Genomic DNA, 18,632 nt, shown 5'->3' with positions numbered 1-18,632 from the left:
CAGCCTCAGGCCCAGGCAGGACAGGTCCATGGGGCCTGTGTCCCCACTGCCCCAAATAACAGTGTGTTTTTCTTTCAGCCTCCTAACCATTTTTTTTCATTATTTTTCAACTTTTTCTTAAAAAAACAAAACAAACAAACAAAAAAAAAAAATCCAAAAAAAAAAAAAAAAACCTCTGTGGACCTTCCATTGTCACCCCACCCCCCAATCCCCAGAGGGGTAAGGGGTGTTTAGAGTCTAGTTTTTTAACAATATCTTCTGTCTCTCCTAACATTTTCTTCAAAGTCGCTTAAAATTACAAAAACAAAACAAAACAAAAAAAACAACCCCTTCCCCCCAATCTGTAAAGTGCCTCGTGGTGGGTGAGTTAAGGTGCATCGTGTGGTTTGTAACAAGTGCTGGGGCCGCTGCCCCTGCTTCCTCCTCAGCTCCCTGTGGGGAGCCTGCAGGCTGGGGACTGGAGGGTCCGCGCCACTGCTGCCACCCCTGGCCTACAGCCCAGGGGCTGGGGACCGGCTGGTCAGTAGTCATCCACGCTCTCGATCTCACCAGAAGATCCATGCAGGGAGTACCCTGAAGCCGGGGGAGAAGCTGCGTCTGAGCTGGCTTTCCCAGGCTCCTGCTGCCCTGTGCCGAGCGAGCACAGCCCCTGCCCCTGCCCCAGCTCACCCAGGATGCTGGGGTCCGAGTGCAGCATCAGCGCCCGCCTCTTGGCCTTGCTGCCCTCCCCAGGGCCGAGTTTGGTGCTGTGGTTGGCCTGGAAGGCTGTCTGCAGGGAGGCGCCGCTCAGCCACGCCTCCTAAGGCAGCAGAGACCGGAGTCAGGAGGGCACGGGGCACTCAGCCCCCGCTGCCTGGGCCCTACGAGACCTCACCTGCTGCTGCTGCCGTTGCTGGCTGGCTTTCTGCTTGGCCCTCCGCTCCAGGAATTGTTTGGCAAATTCTTTGGCTTCCAGCGTGTCCCCCAGGCAGGAACGGATATAATCATGGACGTCATAGGGGGATTCCACCTCCTTGAGGATGGCTACAGCCATGGGCACTGTGGGCCAAGGTGGAGGCTTGTCAGGGCCCACCTGGTTCGGGTCTGGCGACCTGAGCCCCAGCCAACCCTCCTGGGTCCGCCCACCAGTACCGTCCAGGCTGCCCGTGGTGCTCAGCGTGTGTAGCATCTGCTCGCACCACTGGGTGAAGCCGTCCTGGGCCCGGGGGATGCCCTGCAGCAGCTTCAGCAGCTTCTCTTCTTCCTCCGTCTTTTTGCGAACAGGCCGACCTGCTAGGTGGCTGTAAGAGTCGCTGAGGGGGGCGAGCGACTTAGAGGCCAGCTCGGGTGTTCCGCCTCCTTCCATCCCCAGCCGCCCCGGAGCCTCCGGGCCCTGCACCCACCTGAGAGACGGGCTGCTCCGGCTGTTCTTCAGGCCCAGGCCACGGACCAGGCTCCCGCCGCTCTTGGGGGTGTCCTCCCAGAGCCCCAGGCTGCTGCTGCTGCCCCCACTCTTGTCGGGCCCGCCCCACAGCGGCCCTGCCTCAGATACCCACTGGTTCAGGGGGGCAGTGCCCAGGCCCCCAAGCTGCTGCAGAGGACAGGAAGTCAGGGTGGCCAAAACAAAGCACCCAAGAGAGAGAGGCGGGGAGGCTCACTCGCGTGGCAAAGGGATGAGGAGCAAGGCGAGGGGTGTGTGGGAAAGAGATCCCCCAGGACGATGTGAGGAACAGAGCTTGGGCAGAAAAGCCTGGGCTCAGGGCCTCTCCTCCCCATGTCACCCTGGAAGCTGACTACAAAGGGCCCACGGTTCCCATCAATGGGAGGCGCCCGGCCTGCTTACCACGCGGTGGTTGGGGGCCTGGGCCCGCGCTGGCTCCCGAGTTGGGGGCTGCTTGTGCAGCTGCCGCTCGCCCTCCAGCTGCAGCTCGAGCAGCGTCTTCATGGAGAGGCCCTGCTTGGCCAGGCCAGCCCAGAGTGGGGGCGGGGAGCTGGGCGCAGGGGGCACAGGGACTGCGGCCGCCTGCTGCTGCTGCAGTAGCTTCAGCAGCAGCTCCTGCTGCCTCACCTGAACCAGAGGGACACGGTGAGGGGAAGAGGGTGAGGGGGCCACAGTGAGGGCAGTCAACCAGAGGACAGGGTGGCACTGACCTGCTTGCGCCGAAACAGTTCCTCTTCCTCCTGTCGCCGCTTCTGCTCCTCCTGCTGCTGCTGGCGGCGCTTCTCCTCCCGGCGCTTCCGCTCCTCCTCCTCTCGCTTCGCCCTGAGCTCCACTTCTCTGCGCTCCTGGAACTGGGACCACTGACCTGGTCAGGTGCAGGGGGCTGGCGGTACTGGCCTTGCGCCCCACCTTGGTCCAGCCCTCCATACCCAGGGACTCAGCCCCTGGACGCCTACTCACTTTATGTTGCAGCTGGAGTTGTTCTAGAATTGGACCCTGAGTCGAAGAGTTAATTGGTATGTCCCAAAGACTGGCCTCACCACCTGCAGGCGGCAAGGGCAGCTTCAGGAGGGAACTTGGGCCCCCCTGGTCCCATCCATCAGCAGGGCTCCTCAGCCACAACGGCAGCTGGAGCAGCGTGAAGGTGAGAACAGGCCAGGGCCCCCTACTCCCACAGAAACTGCCTGGGGAGGGAGAGAGGATGGCAAAGACGGGTGGGCAGGGGAGGGAGGCCGGCCAGCCACACACCTGACTGTGGTGAGGCTGAGGTATGTACGTCCCAGAGGGGGCCCGAATCTGGCACCGACAAGGACCGGCTCATCGTCGGGAGCAGGTTCTGGTCCCCACCTCTGAGGAGCAAATCACCGATTCTCAGGACCCCAATCCATTTCCAGCCCACTCGCCCCCTCCATACACATCTCCAGGGCACACACGCACGGCACTGTGACACATGGCAGCCCACGGACCTGGGGGGTTTGAGAGCCTGGAGCTGCTGCAGAAACGCTGTGAGCTGCTGCTGCTGCGGCGGCGACAGGTCCCCCATAGCTGCCTTTTCCCGGAGCGCACACTGCGGGAGCTGGCGGCTGCAGAGACGTGGACAGTGTGTGGGGGTGGTGGGCCACATGGAGCCAGCACCCTGCCCTACTTCCAAGCCCTCCTGGGCCCCCCGTACCTGCTGACCAGCTGAAGAAACTGCTGGTGCTGCAGCTGCTGGTACAAGGCCGCCGCTGCCAGCTCCTGTTGCTTCTTCAACCGCTCCTGGTCCATGTTTCCCTGCACAAGGGCGAGACCAAGCCCAGTGCACAGAGCGGGGAGTGCAGGGGGCTCTGCTGGGGTCCCAAGGCTGTGATCTGGCCCTGCCCCACACCCCCACTCCCTGTCCACCCGCGGAGAAGAGAGGCATGCTCACCAGCAGTGGGGGTGGTGAGGGTCCTGGGGCAAAGGGCACACGGCCCCACATCTTGATCACCTCACCCAAAGGCTGGAAGCCCTCATCGCAGCCCCGCTTCACGAGCAGTGACATGGAGAAATAGCCAGCCTGGAACCACTCAGCCATTTCCTGTGTCGTGAAGGGGCCTGGACCAAGCAAGCAGAATAAAACCACTCAGGGTCAGAGGGTGTGCCGAAGACACCCTGAACAACAAAGGCCCCCGAACAGCCCTCCCCACTGGCCACAGGCACCTTGGATCTCCCCCTGCGGGTCCTTGTAGAACCACTTCCGGGCAGCGCCATGGCTGAGGGGGAGGGCAGTGGCGGCAGCGGAGTGGCGCAGGCCCTGGGTCTGCATGGCAGCCGTGAACTGCTCCTCCTCCAGAGAGCTGTCCTGCAGGGAAGCCACCAGCTTCTCCGCCTCCTGAGAACCCAGGGAGAGAAGTAAGGCTCAGCCTCGCAACATCAGGATGGGGCTGGGGTCAGAAGGTCAGGTCACGGATGAGGCAGCACATAATCGGGAAAAGTGTGGCTCTCTGTTCCCCACAGGAAAGGCTCCCTCCAGCTTTCCTGCCTTCCCCACCTGCTGCAGGTGCTTCAAGCCTTCATCATCTTCCAGGTCGCCGGGTGGGCCAGTGGGGGAGTCCACCCCAGGACTCAGCTGGATGCCCCTCATACCGTCTCCTAGGAGAGAAGGACGAAGGGTGGACAGGGGCACCAGAGGAGACAAGACAGTTCCCGACCCGCCTTCACTCCAGAGTAATGGGCCCTTGCTGTGGCCACCCCTCAAAACAATGCCCTGTGCGCCCCTCCCCATAGGAGAGGGTGCCGTCTGTACCAGCCCCAGCCCCCACCCTGTCTACCTTCAGCTGCTGGGAGCTCTTTCTCCACAGTTTCGTCACCATCCCCATTTGTCCCCCAGAGTGGGCCCAAGGCAGGCAGCGGGGATGGGGAGCTGGACTTCTCCTCCTGAGGAGGCAGTGGGGTCGGCTCCTTCCCACCTGAGAGAGAAGGGTAATGACCAGAATTCAAACCTGAAGAGCCAGAAGGCCTGACACGTGAGTCGGCCCACGCCCCATGTGGCCAGAACTTGGGCCTCTGGGCAGCGAGTCCACTCACTTAACTTCGGACAACTCAGCTACGGTTTGAGTGGGAACGTGGAGAGTTCATCACCCCAGACTCTACCGTGCACTGACTCTCGCCTGACACCTCAGGACGCAGCACACACGTGTTGCAACCCCGCAGAGGGCTGTGTACACGACACCACACGGTTAACACCATGGTCTACAGCTTCTCCAAGGGATTTTCTAAGGTCACTTTGTGCTTGATTTTTATCTGACACACTGCCTTTTAAAAGACAGCTCTGCTGGTTCTAGGTTCCTCCGCACGTCTCTCAGCACTCGCATTTCTTGCAGTTCCAGGCAGCCTGACCCTGCAGGTAGGCGGGCAGCCAGCACCCGGCTCTCATGCCTCCTCCCTGCCCACCCTGTGGCTCACCTGCCTCAGGCCCCTCCTCGTCCACCCCTTCGGGAGGCTCCTCCTCTTCCTCCTCTAGACCCTGGAAGTCCAGCTCCTGCTCCTCAGGAATGGGTTCTTTGGGACCCTTCTGTATGGGCGGGGGGAGGCGATGGGGTCAGAGAACAAATGGGCGAGAGGAACCCAGCGGGGCAGGTCCCCAACAACCTGACCAAGAGCGCCCCCCTCGCCTCCTCCCAAGTACCTTAAGAGGCAAGAAGGCCCCAGAGGCATCGAAGGTGCCCATTTCTTCATCCTCGTCGTCCAGGCACCATTCGGGGAGCCCATCCTTGTCATCATCAAAGCCATCAGGCCCTCGGCACCTCCGGAGGTGAGAGCTGCCTCCCCCACCCCGCCCATCCTCTTCACCACACCCTCCTCGATCCCCTCGCAAATCAAATTCAAACTTGCGACGCCGGTCCCCATGTTCCCGCCAGCCAGCAGAGCGGGGACCACCATCTGGGCAGGAAAAGTCAGAGGAGAAAGAGAATCGGTATCCGAGACAAGCCAGAGTCTTTCCTCTGCCACCGTTCACCCCAGGAACCACCGGCATTTCAAGGACTGTGCTCCCAGCCACCCTGTGCCAGCAAGCTTTCTGCTCTCTCTTCATGGCCACTGGAGCCCACCCTCCTGGGACAGTTCCTGCCTCCCACAGCCCCTAGGATGCCACCTGGCCCAATCTTACCAGGGCTGGCTGAGCGCCAGCGGTCTCCTTCTCGCCGGGGTCCCGCCCCGAGTCTCCAGCTGCCCTCCTCCTCTTCCTCTTGCTCTTCCCGCAGAGAACGCCAGTTCTCGCTATCTGAGCGGGCATGCTCCTTCCTTGGGCCAGCCCCTCCCTCCTCAAACCCGGATCGTGCTGGGTGTGGGGAAAGACATGGCAGAATGGCAGCCACAGCACCTGGAAGACTCTCGCTGACCCTTTTTGGTCAGTGAGGAACCCAGCTCCAGGCCCTCCTGCCCCCAGTAAACATCCCCCCAACTAAGGCACCCATCTCAGTTCCCCGACACCCCACCACCACCCTCTCCCGCTCTCCATACCTCCATCCCTCCTTGCTGACTTGTCAAACCGCCTTTCACCTCTGCAGGAAGAAAGGTGTTGGTCAAAAAAAAGTATAGCTTCTCCTCCCCACCCTGCAGTATTGCTGCACGCCTCATCCACTGTGCCCCGAAACAGGGGATGGGGAAGGCAGGGGACAGAGGGAACTAGGGAAAAGTCAGGCTTGGGAGAAGGAATCACAAAGGGACACACGGAACAGAAGGTCACAGGGACAAACTGGTACTAAGAGAATCAGAAGGAAAAGGGCAGGGCCCAGAGCTCTCTGACAAGGGCTTCCCATTACCCGTTAACGACAAAGACCAAAGCCTGCCTCAGTGGGCCCGGCCCACTCTGCCTCTGCCACCGTCCCCCAGCCCCACCTGTCATCCCAGCTCTGGCTGCGCTGGATCTCCCGGGGGTTCCGTCCAAAGGCCCCATCACCTTCTTCAATGCTTCTTTGGTAAAAGCAACTGTCACCGCGGCCTCGGCCTGAAGAAGGGATGAGATATACACAGGTTCGAAACCTGCCAGAACCTCTCTCCCCCCCACCTTTGAAACCACGGCCCCAGCTCTGCCCACCCCCAAGCACGTGATCACCCCTCTACCTCGGCTCCGAGTGCTGCCCCTGCCACGGGAGGTGCCAGCCGGGGGGGGGCCAGCCCCTTTCCCCATCAGCCTCAGCACAGCCACACTGTTCACTGACAGGGAGAAGTTTCTCTGAGGAGGGAGCCAGGGATGGGAGTGAGGACCTGGGCACCTGATAACCCCAACCCTGCCCCAAACCCCACCCTCCTCACCTGTCCTTCCAGCCCAGCCCTTCTCCTCCCAACCTGAGGTCCTGACCTACAGCCCTCGCTCAGCCCACCTGCTCCTCCTCGGTCAGGGGCTCCAGGGCCAGGGGCTGCAGTGGCTCTTCCTGCAGCACCGCAGCAAACTCCTTGTCCTGCAGCTCTTCAGGGACCTGTCAGATGGGGCAAGAGGACCAAGATATCACATGCCCCAGGGTCCTCTCCACTGGCTGAGACCATAGGGAAACTTAGCCACATACTGCCACGCCTGCCCACCCACCTTGTTCTCCTTGACGTAGAGAGCCAGCATCTCCTCACGCCCGTAGCGGTAGTCAGCCAGCTTGTATTTGGGCATGGCAGGGGAGGGGGGTGGGGAGGCCACACTGCCACCGCTGGAAAGGGCCCTGAGCCTGGAAGAGGGACAGAAGGAAAGGAGAAAGACAGGAGTCAGAGCAGCCCTATTCTTCCCTGCCTTCTCCACAGCAGCCAAAGCGCATGTGACTCACCACTCAGGCCCAAAGTTGAGCGTCTCTGCTGCCATCGTGGAGCTGTGTGTGCTTCCTAGAGGACGGAGGGAACGGGCAGAGCAGGGAGGACCAGCGTTCACACGCCAAACACCTGTCCGGAGATGAGGAACACAGGGCCTTGGAGAACAGCACGCTCAGACACTTCACAGGGTGAGTTGAGGGAAAGGTCCTACACGTCGGTGGGCATGGTAATGGGCCTCGGGCTAGTGGAGGGGGTCACTTAAGCCGGCCACACAGCCACTCACACTACGGACTATTAACCAAAGAAAGATGAGTCAAGACAAAGGAAAGAAGCAAGGATACTAGAGTCCCTTCCAGCCTCTGCAGGGGGCCCTCCCTCAGCCGCAGGCTCACCTGGCAGTCTTGGCCCTGGCAAGCTGCAGGAGAGGGCAGGCTCTCTTCAGGCAGGGGCCGGTGCTGGAGTGAACTAGGGTCCCCAAGCCACTGGGTTATCGGTCTGGCCTCAGTAGTGCCCGGGAGGGACCTTCACATCTGGGAAAGATCCTTAAGGAGAGCAAGGGGAAGAAGGTGGGGTCGAGTTAATGGGCTGCTAGGCACCCCTGCGTCCAGCCTGCCCCTGTCCTGCAGACCTGAACAGGCCCACAGCCCCTGGTGCACAGCCAGGGCACTAGATACTACAGGTGTGGCAGAGGACATGCCACACACAGTATCAGGTCATCAGCACCCTCGCCCACAGGCTGAGACAGGAGGTGCGGCACAGAATCTGGGAAAGGGGTGGCTGAGGTAAGTATGGATGTTCAGGACAAAGATAGAACAAGGAAGGAAAAAAAAAAAAAAAAATCACTGGAGCAACAAACATCCCAGAAAGAAAAGGTCAGTTATGGAGAAAAGGATTAGGGATAAATCTAGGAGCAAAATTCCTTCCCTCATGGAAATAATCACGGTTGGCTGCTTGGAGACTAGAGTCCAGGGACCCAGTCTGGGGAGGAACCCAGTGGAAAGGAGCGGGGAGGCCAGGCCAGGGCCAAAGATGGGCACAGGCTGAGGGCTCCGGGCAGGCAGGTCTGGGCTGGCCTACCTAACAGGAAGAAACGCCCAGACCCCCTGGCCCCAGATCAACAGCCGCTCAAGCAAAACAGCCAAGATGGGAACAAGGTTCTTACGATAATGACTGGGAAGAAGGTTCCCTCACCATAAAGTAAAAATAAGGTCGGAGTCACTGAGGCTGACAGAAGAGGAGGTGGCGGCAGCGGCAACCGGTTCCTCTAAGGGACTACGGAGGAGACTCTCAGGAGGCGGCTCATCCCCGGCGGTACCGGGCAGAGGACGAAGGGCGGGCAATGTCCAGGAGCTGGGAGGGCGTCCGTCACTGGCTGGGAGGGAGGCTGGCCCGGCGTGCCCCTGCAGCTCCCATCAACTCCAAGGTGCCACAGTCTGGGAGGGAAAAGGAAGAGGGTGCCACTAGAGGGCCCAAGGTGACAGGGTCAATCACCTGAAAGCTGAAGGAAAAGCCCAGGACAAACACAGGGCCAGCTCAGAGTCTCAGCACCCTAAGGTGAAACGTGGCCCTCAGAGATGACCCAGAGCCAGGCTGAGATCCCCCGAATGGGGACCTTTACCACAACGGCCGTGGCTGGACACCCTACAAACCCGGAAGCCCTTCACCAATGCAAGTGGCCTGCAGGGCAGCAGAGAAAGGCTCGTGCTTCCTGCACCACAATCCCAAAGCAACCTGGCGCCCAGATGAACCTTGAGGACATGACGCTAAGTGACATGCGCCAGTCACAAACGGACACTACCATCTGATTCCTCTCACACGAAGTCCCTAGGGCAGTCACGGAAAGTGGCCGGCAGCTTTGGGCCTCGGGGGGGAGTAGGAGCCACTGCTGAACTGGCCGGAGCTTCAGCAGAAGACAGAAAAGTTCTGCAGACGCTGGCGGTGATGGCTGTGCAACAACGTGAACGTACTTAAAGCCACAGAACCGCACATTTAGAAACGGTCAAAATGGTACATTTTATGTCATATGCATTTTATCACGATAATTTTTTTAAAAAAGCTTTAGGAAAAAAGTTATCTGGGGATAACCACTGCATACCTACGTTTTCCCCACTCCAAGAAAAACACCCCACATTCCTTCAAACGGGCCTCAGGAGAGGCAGTTTTAAGCCTCCTCCAGTTCATTCCTTCTAGAAGGACAGACACTAGTCCTGGGGGCATAGAAGGGCTGCTGACTGGGAGAGAGAACCGAAAAAGAAACCACCCCACCCTCCCACCTGCCAGGAGTGCCACCCGATCCTTGGTGCCACCAGGTCCTGGCAGAGGGAAAGGCAGGTGGGGAGAAGAGGCAGAGGGCAGGAGAAAGCCCATGCCACGAACCATCTCGGGGAGAAACCAGGAGAATAAGGTTAAGTCTCTGGGCCCCACCAGAGAAGGGGCTAGTGCCAGAAGCTGGGGGCTGGCTGGCCCCTTCCTGGAACACAAGGAACCAGTGCGGCAGCTGCAGCCGCCCGGTGTGTGCATGGGCCCCACATGCCACCGCCGAAGCCGGCGGTTCTCAACTGGGGACCTTTTGTTCCCTGGAGGACTTTCGGCAACATCTGGAGATGTTCTGGGCTGTCACAAATGAGCAGAGGGTCCTACTGGCATCAAGGGGGTAGAAGCCAGGGATGCTGCTCAACACCCTATGAGGCACAGGGCAGTCCCAACAAAAAGTTCCCCAGCCCTAGACGTCAACAGTGCCGGTGCCCAGAAGCCTCCTCTACGCCACGAGCACGGGGAAGAATGGAAGACAAGACAAACCACGTTTGTGCCTCTGAACAGCAGGGAAATCATTCCCTAATTATGCTGTCCCACGAGAGAAAGCTGAAATCCTGCCAGGAGAGAAATCCTTGAGAAAAGAATAGATTTCTTTAAGAAAAACCACCCTAAGTTTGTCTGTCACAAAGTCTCAAAGCCAAGTGTTTGGATCCCTTTCCAATGAAGGAAGAGGGGAGAGGTGGTGAGAGCCCAGAGATGGCACGCTGTCCTGCCTTCCCTTTCCCTGGCTGCCCAGGCTAACGGTCTCCTCCTTCCAGGCCCCTTCCAGACCTCACTGGCCCTCAGGCTACCTCAGCTGCTCGTTCCCTCCCCAATCCTTCTCTTTCTCTGGCCTCAGTCTACCCTGACTCCCCCAGTGACTGAATTATTCCTATCAAAAGGCTGCCCCCTGCCGGAGACAAGGGGCAAGGACACGCTGGGCCTGGGTGCTCCCAACGGGCTGGAGGGCACCAGACGGGAGCTGGTTCCCCGGGGTTCAGAACTCCCTGGAGGCGATAGGCGTTCCCAGCACACGCTAAGTTAAGAACATTATCTCCTCGCTCCATCTCCCCTAAAACTAGCCCCAATCCGGAGCAATGTGCCTTGGCAAAAAAACTGTACCACTATTAACAGAAGCAGAGTCCCAAATTCCCCAACATTTGGAGCAACCGCCCAGCCCCAAGCCTGTTGGAGGTGACTTGGCCCTTTCTCAGGATGGAAAGATTCTCTGTGCGTGGTAGAGTGAGGACTCTGAAGCTTAAAAAAAGAGATACAAACCCGAGCTCCCCCCGCCCAGGCTGGTCAGTTATCCCAGCTCTACTCTCTGAGACATCACGGCAAATAACAACACCACTTGGCAATTGCACACTAGTTAACAGTTTTCAGAGCTCTTTCACACTTTACCTCATTTGATCCCTTTTGCCCACTTGCCCAGTCTTGGGCTCAAGCCAGGGAAAACAAGGAAGGGAGGCTGCAGCTTCCCCCACAGGGTACCCCTAAGTCCTCAACACTCTGGCCAAGACTGAAGGCGGCACGCACGGTGGCAGTAGCCATCCCAAACTCTCAAGCATGCTTCCTGAGTTTGAAGGCATTTTTAATTTCCTGACACTTTTTAAATCGCTCCCATAGCCTCTTCTCACCTCTCTCTTCTAAAGTGGAGCTACTTTTTCTAGCCCAAACTACAACCACAGATGTAAAAGTGAGGGCAAACTTCTATCAAATCCCATACAATACTAATGTGTCCACTGGCAGAAAAATCTCGTCCAGAAGTCTAAGCACACAATTCACTTAACTGTAATCACCATATGGGGCCCTCAAGGCCCCTGGTCCCCAAGCAGTGGCAGAACACAAAGTCCAGGTCTGCCCCAAATCCTCCCCAATGACACGCAGACCACTAGAAGACCAAGATCTACAATCTAGGAAATAAAACTGGAGCTGGGATGGAGGGTGGCTGGGGCTACAAAGGGAACAGTGGAGATGGGAAGGAGCCAGAGACCAAACTCCCACTCGCAGACGGGAAAGGGGAGCAGCTTATTGGCGGTGATGGTGTTTCAGTGGCAAAGGCAGGGGGTGGGGGGCTAGGGAGAAACGGCGGTCAGCTCGAGGGGCAGTGGAGAGGGTGCGTGGAGGCTGACGATCTCTGCAAGAGCAGCACTTTGAGGCAAGAGGGAGTAAGACTAGGTGGGTGGAGGAAAGATCCGGCCAACAAGTATTTATGTAGCATCTCCCAGTATCGAGCACTAGGATGGAAAAGACCTGGAAGCTGACTAGGAATTTCAGCAACCACTGCGAAAGAGAGGAGAGACACGAGGGTCTCTTTAAAGTTACTGGGGGGAAAAAAAAAAGGGCAAAGTGTGAGGGGCTATGGCCAGGGAGCTGCTCCATTAGGGGACATAAGCTAAGAAGGGCCTGGACTGGTGATAGATAAGCCAAGCAGGCCCTGCTAAGGAAGGTGTTTAACGAGACCGAGCAACCAGGAGGGAGGAGACCCCAATGACCAAGCACTAAGGTCACCGGCTCAGAGAAAACGTAGGTGAAGAAGAACCAGGAGAGGTGCCTGGGTGGAGGAGGCTTCCATGTTGGCCAAAGTGAAACGCTTGGACTTGGAGACCCATTAAGGCCCAGCTCATTCCGATAAGAACCCGGCGGCACGTTGGGGAAACCTCCCGGGAGCGCGGGGCGCACAGCACGGGCCCGGCCACAGCGGGGCATTTGGGCCAGGGCGGCCGGGAGGGGCCCCGGGCAGGGTTTCGCAGGGGCCCGGGGGCGTCCGTGAGGAGCGCGGGGGTGGGAAGGCGGCGGCGGCCGGGCCGGGAGGACGGCGTGCCCTTCAGGGAGGGGCGCCAGGTGCGCGGGGAGCGAGCGGAGGGCGAACGCCCCCGAACGGGGAGCCGGCCTCCCGGGGCCGCGCGGAGGCTGGCCCGCTCCGGGGGAGGGTCCGGCGGCGGGGAGGGGCCGGAGGGCGGGCGCACCGGGCGGCGGCGGCCTCGGGGAGGAGACGGGGGAGGGTCCTTGCCGGCGGCCCGCGCGCTGCTGGCTCCTGCGCTCGCAAGCTCGGCGCGGCCGCCGCGGCGTCGGGGGCGGGCCTGCCCGGGCCCGGCTGGGGCCGGGGGCCGCGGGGCCGCCGGGCGCTTACCGCGGGCAGGCGGGCTGCGCGAGGGTCCGGTCCCTGGGCGTTGGCGACGCGCGGCGGGCGGCGGCGGCGGGCGGCGCGCGGCGGGCCGGGGGGCGGCGGCGGCGGGGGAGGGGGCGCTGGCGCTCCCGCGGCGGCCGCTCCTCTCTGTTTGTGTTTGTAGCAAGATGGCTGCCCGCCTCGCACCACGTGACGCGGACGCGGGGCCGCCCCCTCCGCCGCTGCCGCCGCCGCCGCCTCCTCCCTCCGCGGCTCCGGCCCGCTCGGACCCCCGCGGCCTCGCCGCCTCGCCTCGCGCGCGTCCAGCGGGCCCAACGGGGCGCGGCCCGGATGCCCGCCACCCCCGGCCCCCCCCCGGCACGTGACCCGGGCGCCGGGCTCGTCACGTGACGCGGGGCCCCCTGGGGGCCGGGGGTGGTCCCTGGGGTGCTCTCTGAGCTCCCCGCGTGCTCCCCGGCACGTGACGCGCGACCCTCCGGAGGAAGGCCTCGCCGGCCTCTTCTAGTCTGTCGGCTTCCTCCAGGAAGCCCGCCTGGATTGAAGGAGACAGAATCCAGAACCATTCATCAGTCGTCCTGGTACATAGGAAATAAGTGGCCACCTAATGGTTTAGAAACAGCCCAAGGCAGCAGTGACTGGTGAGACCTGTAGTGTATATCTGGCTCCCACCAGTGACTAGACCTCGGGCGAATGAGTTAACTCTTAGGAGCCTCAGTTTCTCTTGTGGAAGGGTGTTAATGCTACCCTTCTGTCGCTCTGCGCCCAATCCCCAACCCCCACTCTTTAACTCTTTTCTGGGAGTGATGTAAGAATTAAAATAAGTGAATGTGAAAGGATTTAGAAAGAGAGAAACACTATGCAAATGTGAGGCGTAGACTGAAACCCCTTTTGTTTAACAAAGGGTTTTTCAAGAGTGATTTTTGCGACTCGCTGAACTTTTCAGGACGCAAGAGTCCCGTGTGTGCTTTCGCCATTTTCTTCAAAGTCATTCCAGAATATATACTCTTACTTCCTTGCTCTCTGAAACAGCCTTTGCCCAACACAATGTAATCCTTCTCAACACAGGGAAAAAGGTAGGTTCATGATTTGGAATTTGAGTGCCTTGTGTCTTGCAAGACGTTAAAGAGAGTGCAGAGCTCAGGAGCTACCTGGAGAATGCCTTTTGTGCCGCACTGAGTCCACCAGGCTTCTCTCTGCTTTTTACATTCCCTTGACTTTCTTGGCAGTCAGGATTCCTGCTTCAGTGTGTCAGTCAAGCTGCTTGCTCACCGGCTGCAAAATGGCAGTGGTTAAGAACGAGTAAGGGCTCCGGTGCTTGTTCCATCCATTACTGACTGTGTCTCTGGACAAGTTAAATGAACCTCTGTCTTTGGATTGTATGATAAAGCACTTAACAGAGAGTTAGTTTGGCACAGGGCACACAGAGCAAGCACTTTAGCTAATGGGACCTTCTGGTTCCACAGGGTCCCTGAAACACAATTTTTAAGACTGTTCATACTGTTTGAAAATGTATCAAGAGAATCCAAGCTTGAGTCAGAGAATTCTCCTAGCATAAAGTTTATAAGCTGTGACAGCTGTTTTTTCTCAAAAGCTTTTGTTGTTGTTGCTGTTTCTTTCTTTTTTTCTTTTGTACATTGGAACTGTGTTCTGGGTGGCTGAAGTCACCAGCAGCCTAAACTTCTGAACGAGTGAGGTCTTAGCATGTTTTCATAGTTAATAAGCAAATGTGATATTGTAATTTATGGCAGAGAAATTGTACAGGATAAAAAGGGGGGACTTATATAGAGTGAAACCAGTCAGGGAGAGTGGTGGCTTCTGCTGAGCTGGAGGGAAAGGCAGGATTTGGGTAGATTTAGGAAAAGTGGTCATGGGCTTGGGAATAAGCAACAGTCCAGGTTGTTGAGAGAAGAGGACCTGGAAGTGAAGGAGAAATTTTAGTGGAGGGTCTCTAATGCCACTGTGAAAGTTTTTGATTGGACACTAGCACCCACTGTAGATGCAGCATGTGAAAGAGAGCACAGTGACCCCAGGGTAGAAGACTAGAAGATGGCCCTGGGTCTCCTGGGCACCAGTTTGTGACATTAGGCAAGTAATCTCCACCAGCTGTAAAGTGGGAATGCTGATGCTGATGACACTGGAAATTGAAGCATATAAAGTCCCTCTTTGAGAAACTCTGAAATCAACTGTGAATCTCCCATACAGAATTAAAGAAAAAATTACAAAGAAATCACTTGAACCTAACATATTTTTGTTTATCCAGGTGTTAAGCTCTGAAATGTCTGTGTTTTAAGTTTGTGAGCTTTTGAACTAAACAAAGAGATTTGGTTAGAAGATTAATTGAGATGAAAGAGTGGTCTCAAGCAAGACCAAACAGCCAAACTCTGCCTTTTTTCTCAATGACAGATTCCTCTGCAATGTTTTCCTTCTATAAAATGCAAAGAGATAAAGGCTATCTTATTGTCAAATAGGTTTATTACAGAGCCTGGCTTCACCCACTTAAATTGTGAACCTTTATATATATATCTGGATATCAAAGTTTATAAAACATTTTAGATATCATGGAAAGACACACAATCTGAGTAATGTAGTGATAGCCCATAAACTGCTTATTGTTAATTATCAGACATAATGGGCCTTAAAATTAATTTATTACATTCAGAATTACTTTCTGCCATGAGCTAAGTTCTTTGGTCAACCAAATATAACTGCCTATTAAGTCACCAATGACCTCCATGTTGCTAAATCAGCCTATGACTACTGACGGTCACTTTCTCCTCCAGAAGTGCTTTCAGGACGCCCTACTCCCGTGGTCTTCCTCCTGCTTCACTAGCTACTACTTCTCTGATCTTTGCTGGTTCCTCCTCTTCTCCCCAACATCCCAGGACTGAGTCCTTCAACATCTCCCCATTGTAATAAAATGTAAGTCCCACTACTAGACATTCCTGTCTCAGCTTAATCGTCACCTCCTCTGGAAAACCTTGGATCCCCAAGATCATATTGGCTGTTTCCTCTTGGGGGGGGTCCACCAAATCCTTTACATGCCCCCTCCCTCTTAGCACAGGTCACGATATCCTGCTCACCTTGTCTTCCACACGAACATATTCGCTACTTAGCACAGAAATATGTACTATAACCAGTATTCTAGCAGCCTTGCAGGTCTCCTTGATCCAACTCTTATTGCTGCATAGTATTCTACGGATGGATGTACCATAGTTTGTTTACTATTCACCAATTGAAAGACATCTGGGTTGTTTCCAGTTTGGGCTATTATAAATAAAACTGCTGTGGATGTCATGCACAGGTTTTTAAATGCCCAGGAGTACTCTCCCTGGGTCATATGGTAAGTGTATGTTTAATTTTAGAAGAAACTGCCAAACTGTTTTCCAGAATGGCTGTACCATTTTACATTTGCACAAGCAGTGTATGAGAGATCCAGCTTTTCTGCATTCTCATCCACATTTGGTATTGTCAGGATTTTGGATTTTAGCCATTCTGTTAATTGGATAATGGTAGTTATGGTTTTCATGTGCATTTCCTTAGTGGGTAAGGATACTGAACATCCTATGGTATGCAGTACTTACTTACCATTCTTATATCCTCTTTTGCTTGAGTGTCTGTTCAAGACTTTTGCTCATTTTCTAATCCAGTTGTTTTCTAACTCTTGAGTTTAGAGAGTTCTTTGTATATTCTGGATACAAGTCCTTTGTTGGATATATGACTTGCAAATATTTTCTCCCAGTCCCTGGCTTCTCTTTTCATCCTGTTAATGTGACCTTTCACAGAGCAAAGGTTTTAAAATGTTGATGGATTCCAGTTTATCAATTTTTTTCTTTTACAGATTGTGCTTTTGGAGTCATGTCTAAGAACTCTTCACCTGATCCTACATCATAAAGATTTCTTTTTCTGTTTTCTTCTGAAAGTTTTACAGTTTCAGATTTTATATTTAGCTCTACCATCCATTTTGTATTAATTTTTTGCACAAGGCTGCGGTTCATTTCTTTGCCTATCTGTCCAGTGGTTTCAACACCACTTGTTGAAAAGATCATTCTTTCCCCATTGAACTGTTTTTGTATTTTTGTCAAAAATGAGCCGTCTGTATTGTATAAGTCTATTTCTAGGTTCTCTATTCCATTCTGTTGATTTTTTGGTCTGTCGATACCACTTTCTTGATTATTGTATATATAGTAAATATTTGTTTCTTTCAGAATATTATAGGGGTAGGCCGGGCGAGGTGGCTCATACCTGTAATCCTAGCACTCTGGGAGGCCGAGGCGGGTGGATCGCTCAAGGTCAGGAGTTCGAGACCAGCCTGAGCAAGAGCGAGACCCCCGTCTCTACTAAAAATAGAAAGAAATTATCTGGCCAACTAAAATATATATAGAAAAAATTAGCGGGGCATGGTGGCACATGCCTGTAGACCCAGCTACCCGGGAGGCTGAGGCAGTAGGATCGCTTAAGCCCAGGAGTTTGAGGTTGCTGTGAGCTAGGCTGACGCCATGGCACTCACTCTAGCCTAGGCAACAAAGCGAGACTCTGTCTCAAAAAAAAAAAAAAAAGAATATTATAGGGGTACACACAGTTTGGTTACATACTTTGCTTTTGTACAGTTTGAGTCAAAGTTATAAGTGTGCCCTTCACCCAGATAAGTGTGCATTGTACCCGTTAGGTACAATGTACCCGTCTCCTCCTTCACCCTTATATAATAAATCTTAAAATCAGTAGTATTATAACAACTTTTTCTTTTTTTAAATTGTTTTAACTATTCTACTTCTTTTGCCTTTCCATATAAATTTTATAATAAACCTATGTAAAAATTCTTGCTGGGATTTTCATAGGAATTTCATTAAACATATATCAATTTGGGGAGAATTGATGTCTTTGGTATCTAGAATCTTCCAATTCAACATAAACCCCAAGCTTGTGGTTAATGAAAGAATCTGAAGGTAAAGGCTAGAACCGCAGGATTTAAATGATGCGGGGAGGGACGTTCTCAGGAATCCGACCTCTTTCCAAACTTCGGTCGAATGGGGTCAGACTCCGCCCTAGGCGACTGGAAAGGGTCTGGGGGGCATAAATATGCCAACGCACTTGTGTAGGTTTACAATCTACAGGATTAGAGGGGTTTCACAACACATTTGCAAGACAGGAATTAGCATTCTCATTTGAGTGATGAGGAAGCTGCAGCGGAGAGCAGTAGTTCAACGTCCCTAGTGCGAGTCTAACTCATTTCCGAAGGGAACTCTCCAGAAGCTACACAAATAAATCTAGGCAGAGAGCTCCTCTCCTCACCGGCCTTGGGAGCCACGAACCGCGCGCTGCCACCCAGTCTTGCCCGCCAGGGGGCGACAAGCCACGGCTCCCGAGTCCGGCAGCTGCGGCAGACTTTGTGGGAGATGGTTGAGGGGCGTGGGTGGGTCAGCGTGCCCCGGGGCAGCCATGAAAGCTGGCTCTTAGCCTGAGTCCCCGGCAGAGACACCGGAGAGGGTTGGGTTTCCGTGAACTGCAGGGGCGTCCTGGGGCGCTGTCCTCCTGCGAGGTGGGAACCCGACCTTGTCGCTAAATCCCCCCCTCTGCCCTTGAGCAACAGCGACCTTGAGCCGTAGGTCAACTCTGCCATCTATGCCCACGCTTCTGACCAGAACTGCGACGGACCCGGGAGTCCAGACTCGCCCTTCAGGCCCCTTCCCGATCACGGTCTGCTGAACTCGCCCCGCTCCCTGCTCAGCTCTCCGGGAAGACGTCGGACCCCCACTCCCCAGTCCTCCACGTCCCTAGAATAGCCTTCGCCCCCGGTCTCTCCCTTTCCGCGCGCCAGGAACTTGGACTGGCCTACAGAAGCCGACCTTCCCCTTCTAGCTCCTCCCCGCTCGGACTTGGTGCCCTCCCCCTGCCCCCGCCGCGCCCCCGAAGCGTACACGTGGTAGATCCCCTCCCGGCTGGAAGCCTCGCGTTACTCAAACGCCTCGCGCGGGAGCGGGAGCGCTCAGGAAAGGGGCGGGGAGAACGGAGGCCGGGAAGGCGATTTGT

The 18,632-nt window shown here is 55.8% G+C and overlaps 1 protein-coding gene across 3 annotated transcripts; it reads right to left on the bottom strand.

Annotated features, from left to right (window-relative positions):
* Positions 1–445: 445 nt before the first annotated feature.
* On the bottom strand, positions 446–12,683 carry GIGYF1 (GRB10 interacting GYF protein 1). Of its 3 annotated transcripts, none has more exons than XM_069486428.1 (27): positions 12,609–12,683; positions 8,369–8,610; positions 7,570–7,719; positions 7,195–7,306; positions 6,969–7,098; positions 6,766–6,861; positions 6,506–6,617; positions 6,281–6,389; positions 5,903–5,943; positions 5,550–5,720; positions 5,070–5,323; positions 4,847–4,955; positions 4,213–4,350; positions 3,933–4,033; positions 3,602–3,773; positions 3,330–3,496; positions 3,093–3,193; positions 2,887–3,003; positions 2,669–2,769; positions 2,381–2,463; positions 2,131–2,271; positions 1,823–2,047; positions 1,383–1,570; positions 1,132–1,280; positions 875–1,038; positions 670–799; positions 446–573 (listed from the first exon to the last, which is right to left on the bottom strand). In XM_069486428.1, exons 4-27 carry the CDS (start codon positions 7,227–7,229, stop codon positions 521–523), a joined length of 3,087 nt encoding a protein of 1,028 aa, XP_069342529.1. In that variant the 5' UTR covers positions 7,230–7,306; positions 7,570–7,719; positions 8,369–8,610; positions 12,609–12,683; the 3' UTR covers positions 446–520. The 3 variants fall into 3 exon arrangements, with proteins under 3 accessions (XP_069342529.1, XP_069342530.1, XP_069342528.1); XM_069486429.1 differs by having other exon boundaries at positions 1,132–1,292; positions 3,933–4,030; XM_069486427.1 differs by having other exon boundaries at positions 1,132–1,570.
* Positions 12,684–18,632: the final 5,949 nt, after the last annotated feature.

The sequence above is a fragment of the Eulemur rufifrons genome, chromosome 14 (assembly GCF_041146395.1).
Source record: "Eulemur rufifrons isolate Redbay chromosome 14, OSU_ERuf_1, whole genome shotgun sequence".
Lineage (NCBI taxonomy): Eukaryota > Metazoa > Chordata > Mammalia > Primates > Lemuridae > Eulemur > Eulemur rufifrons.
Note: the sequence above shows the minus strand (reverse complement) of the source record. Positions and strands in the feature narration are given on the sequence as shown.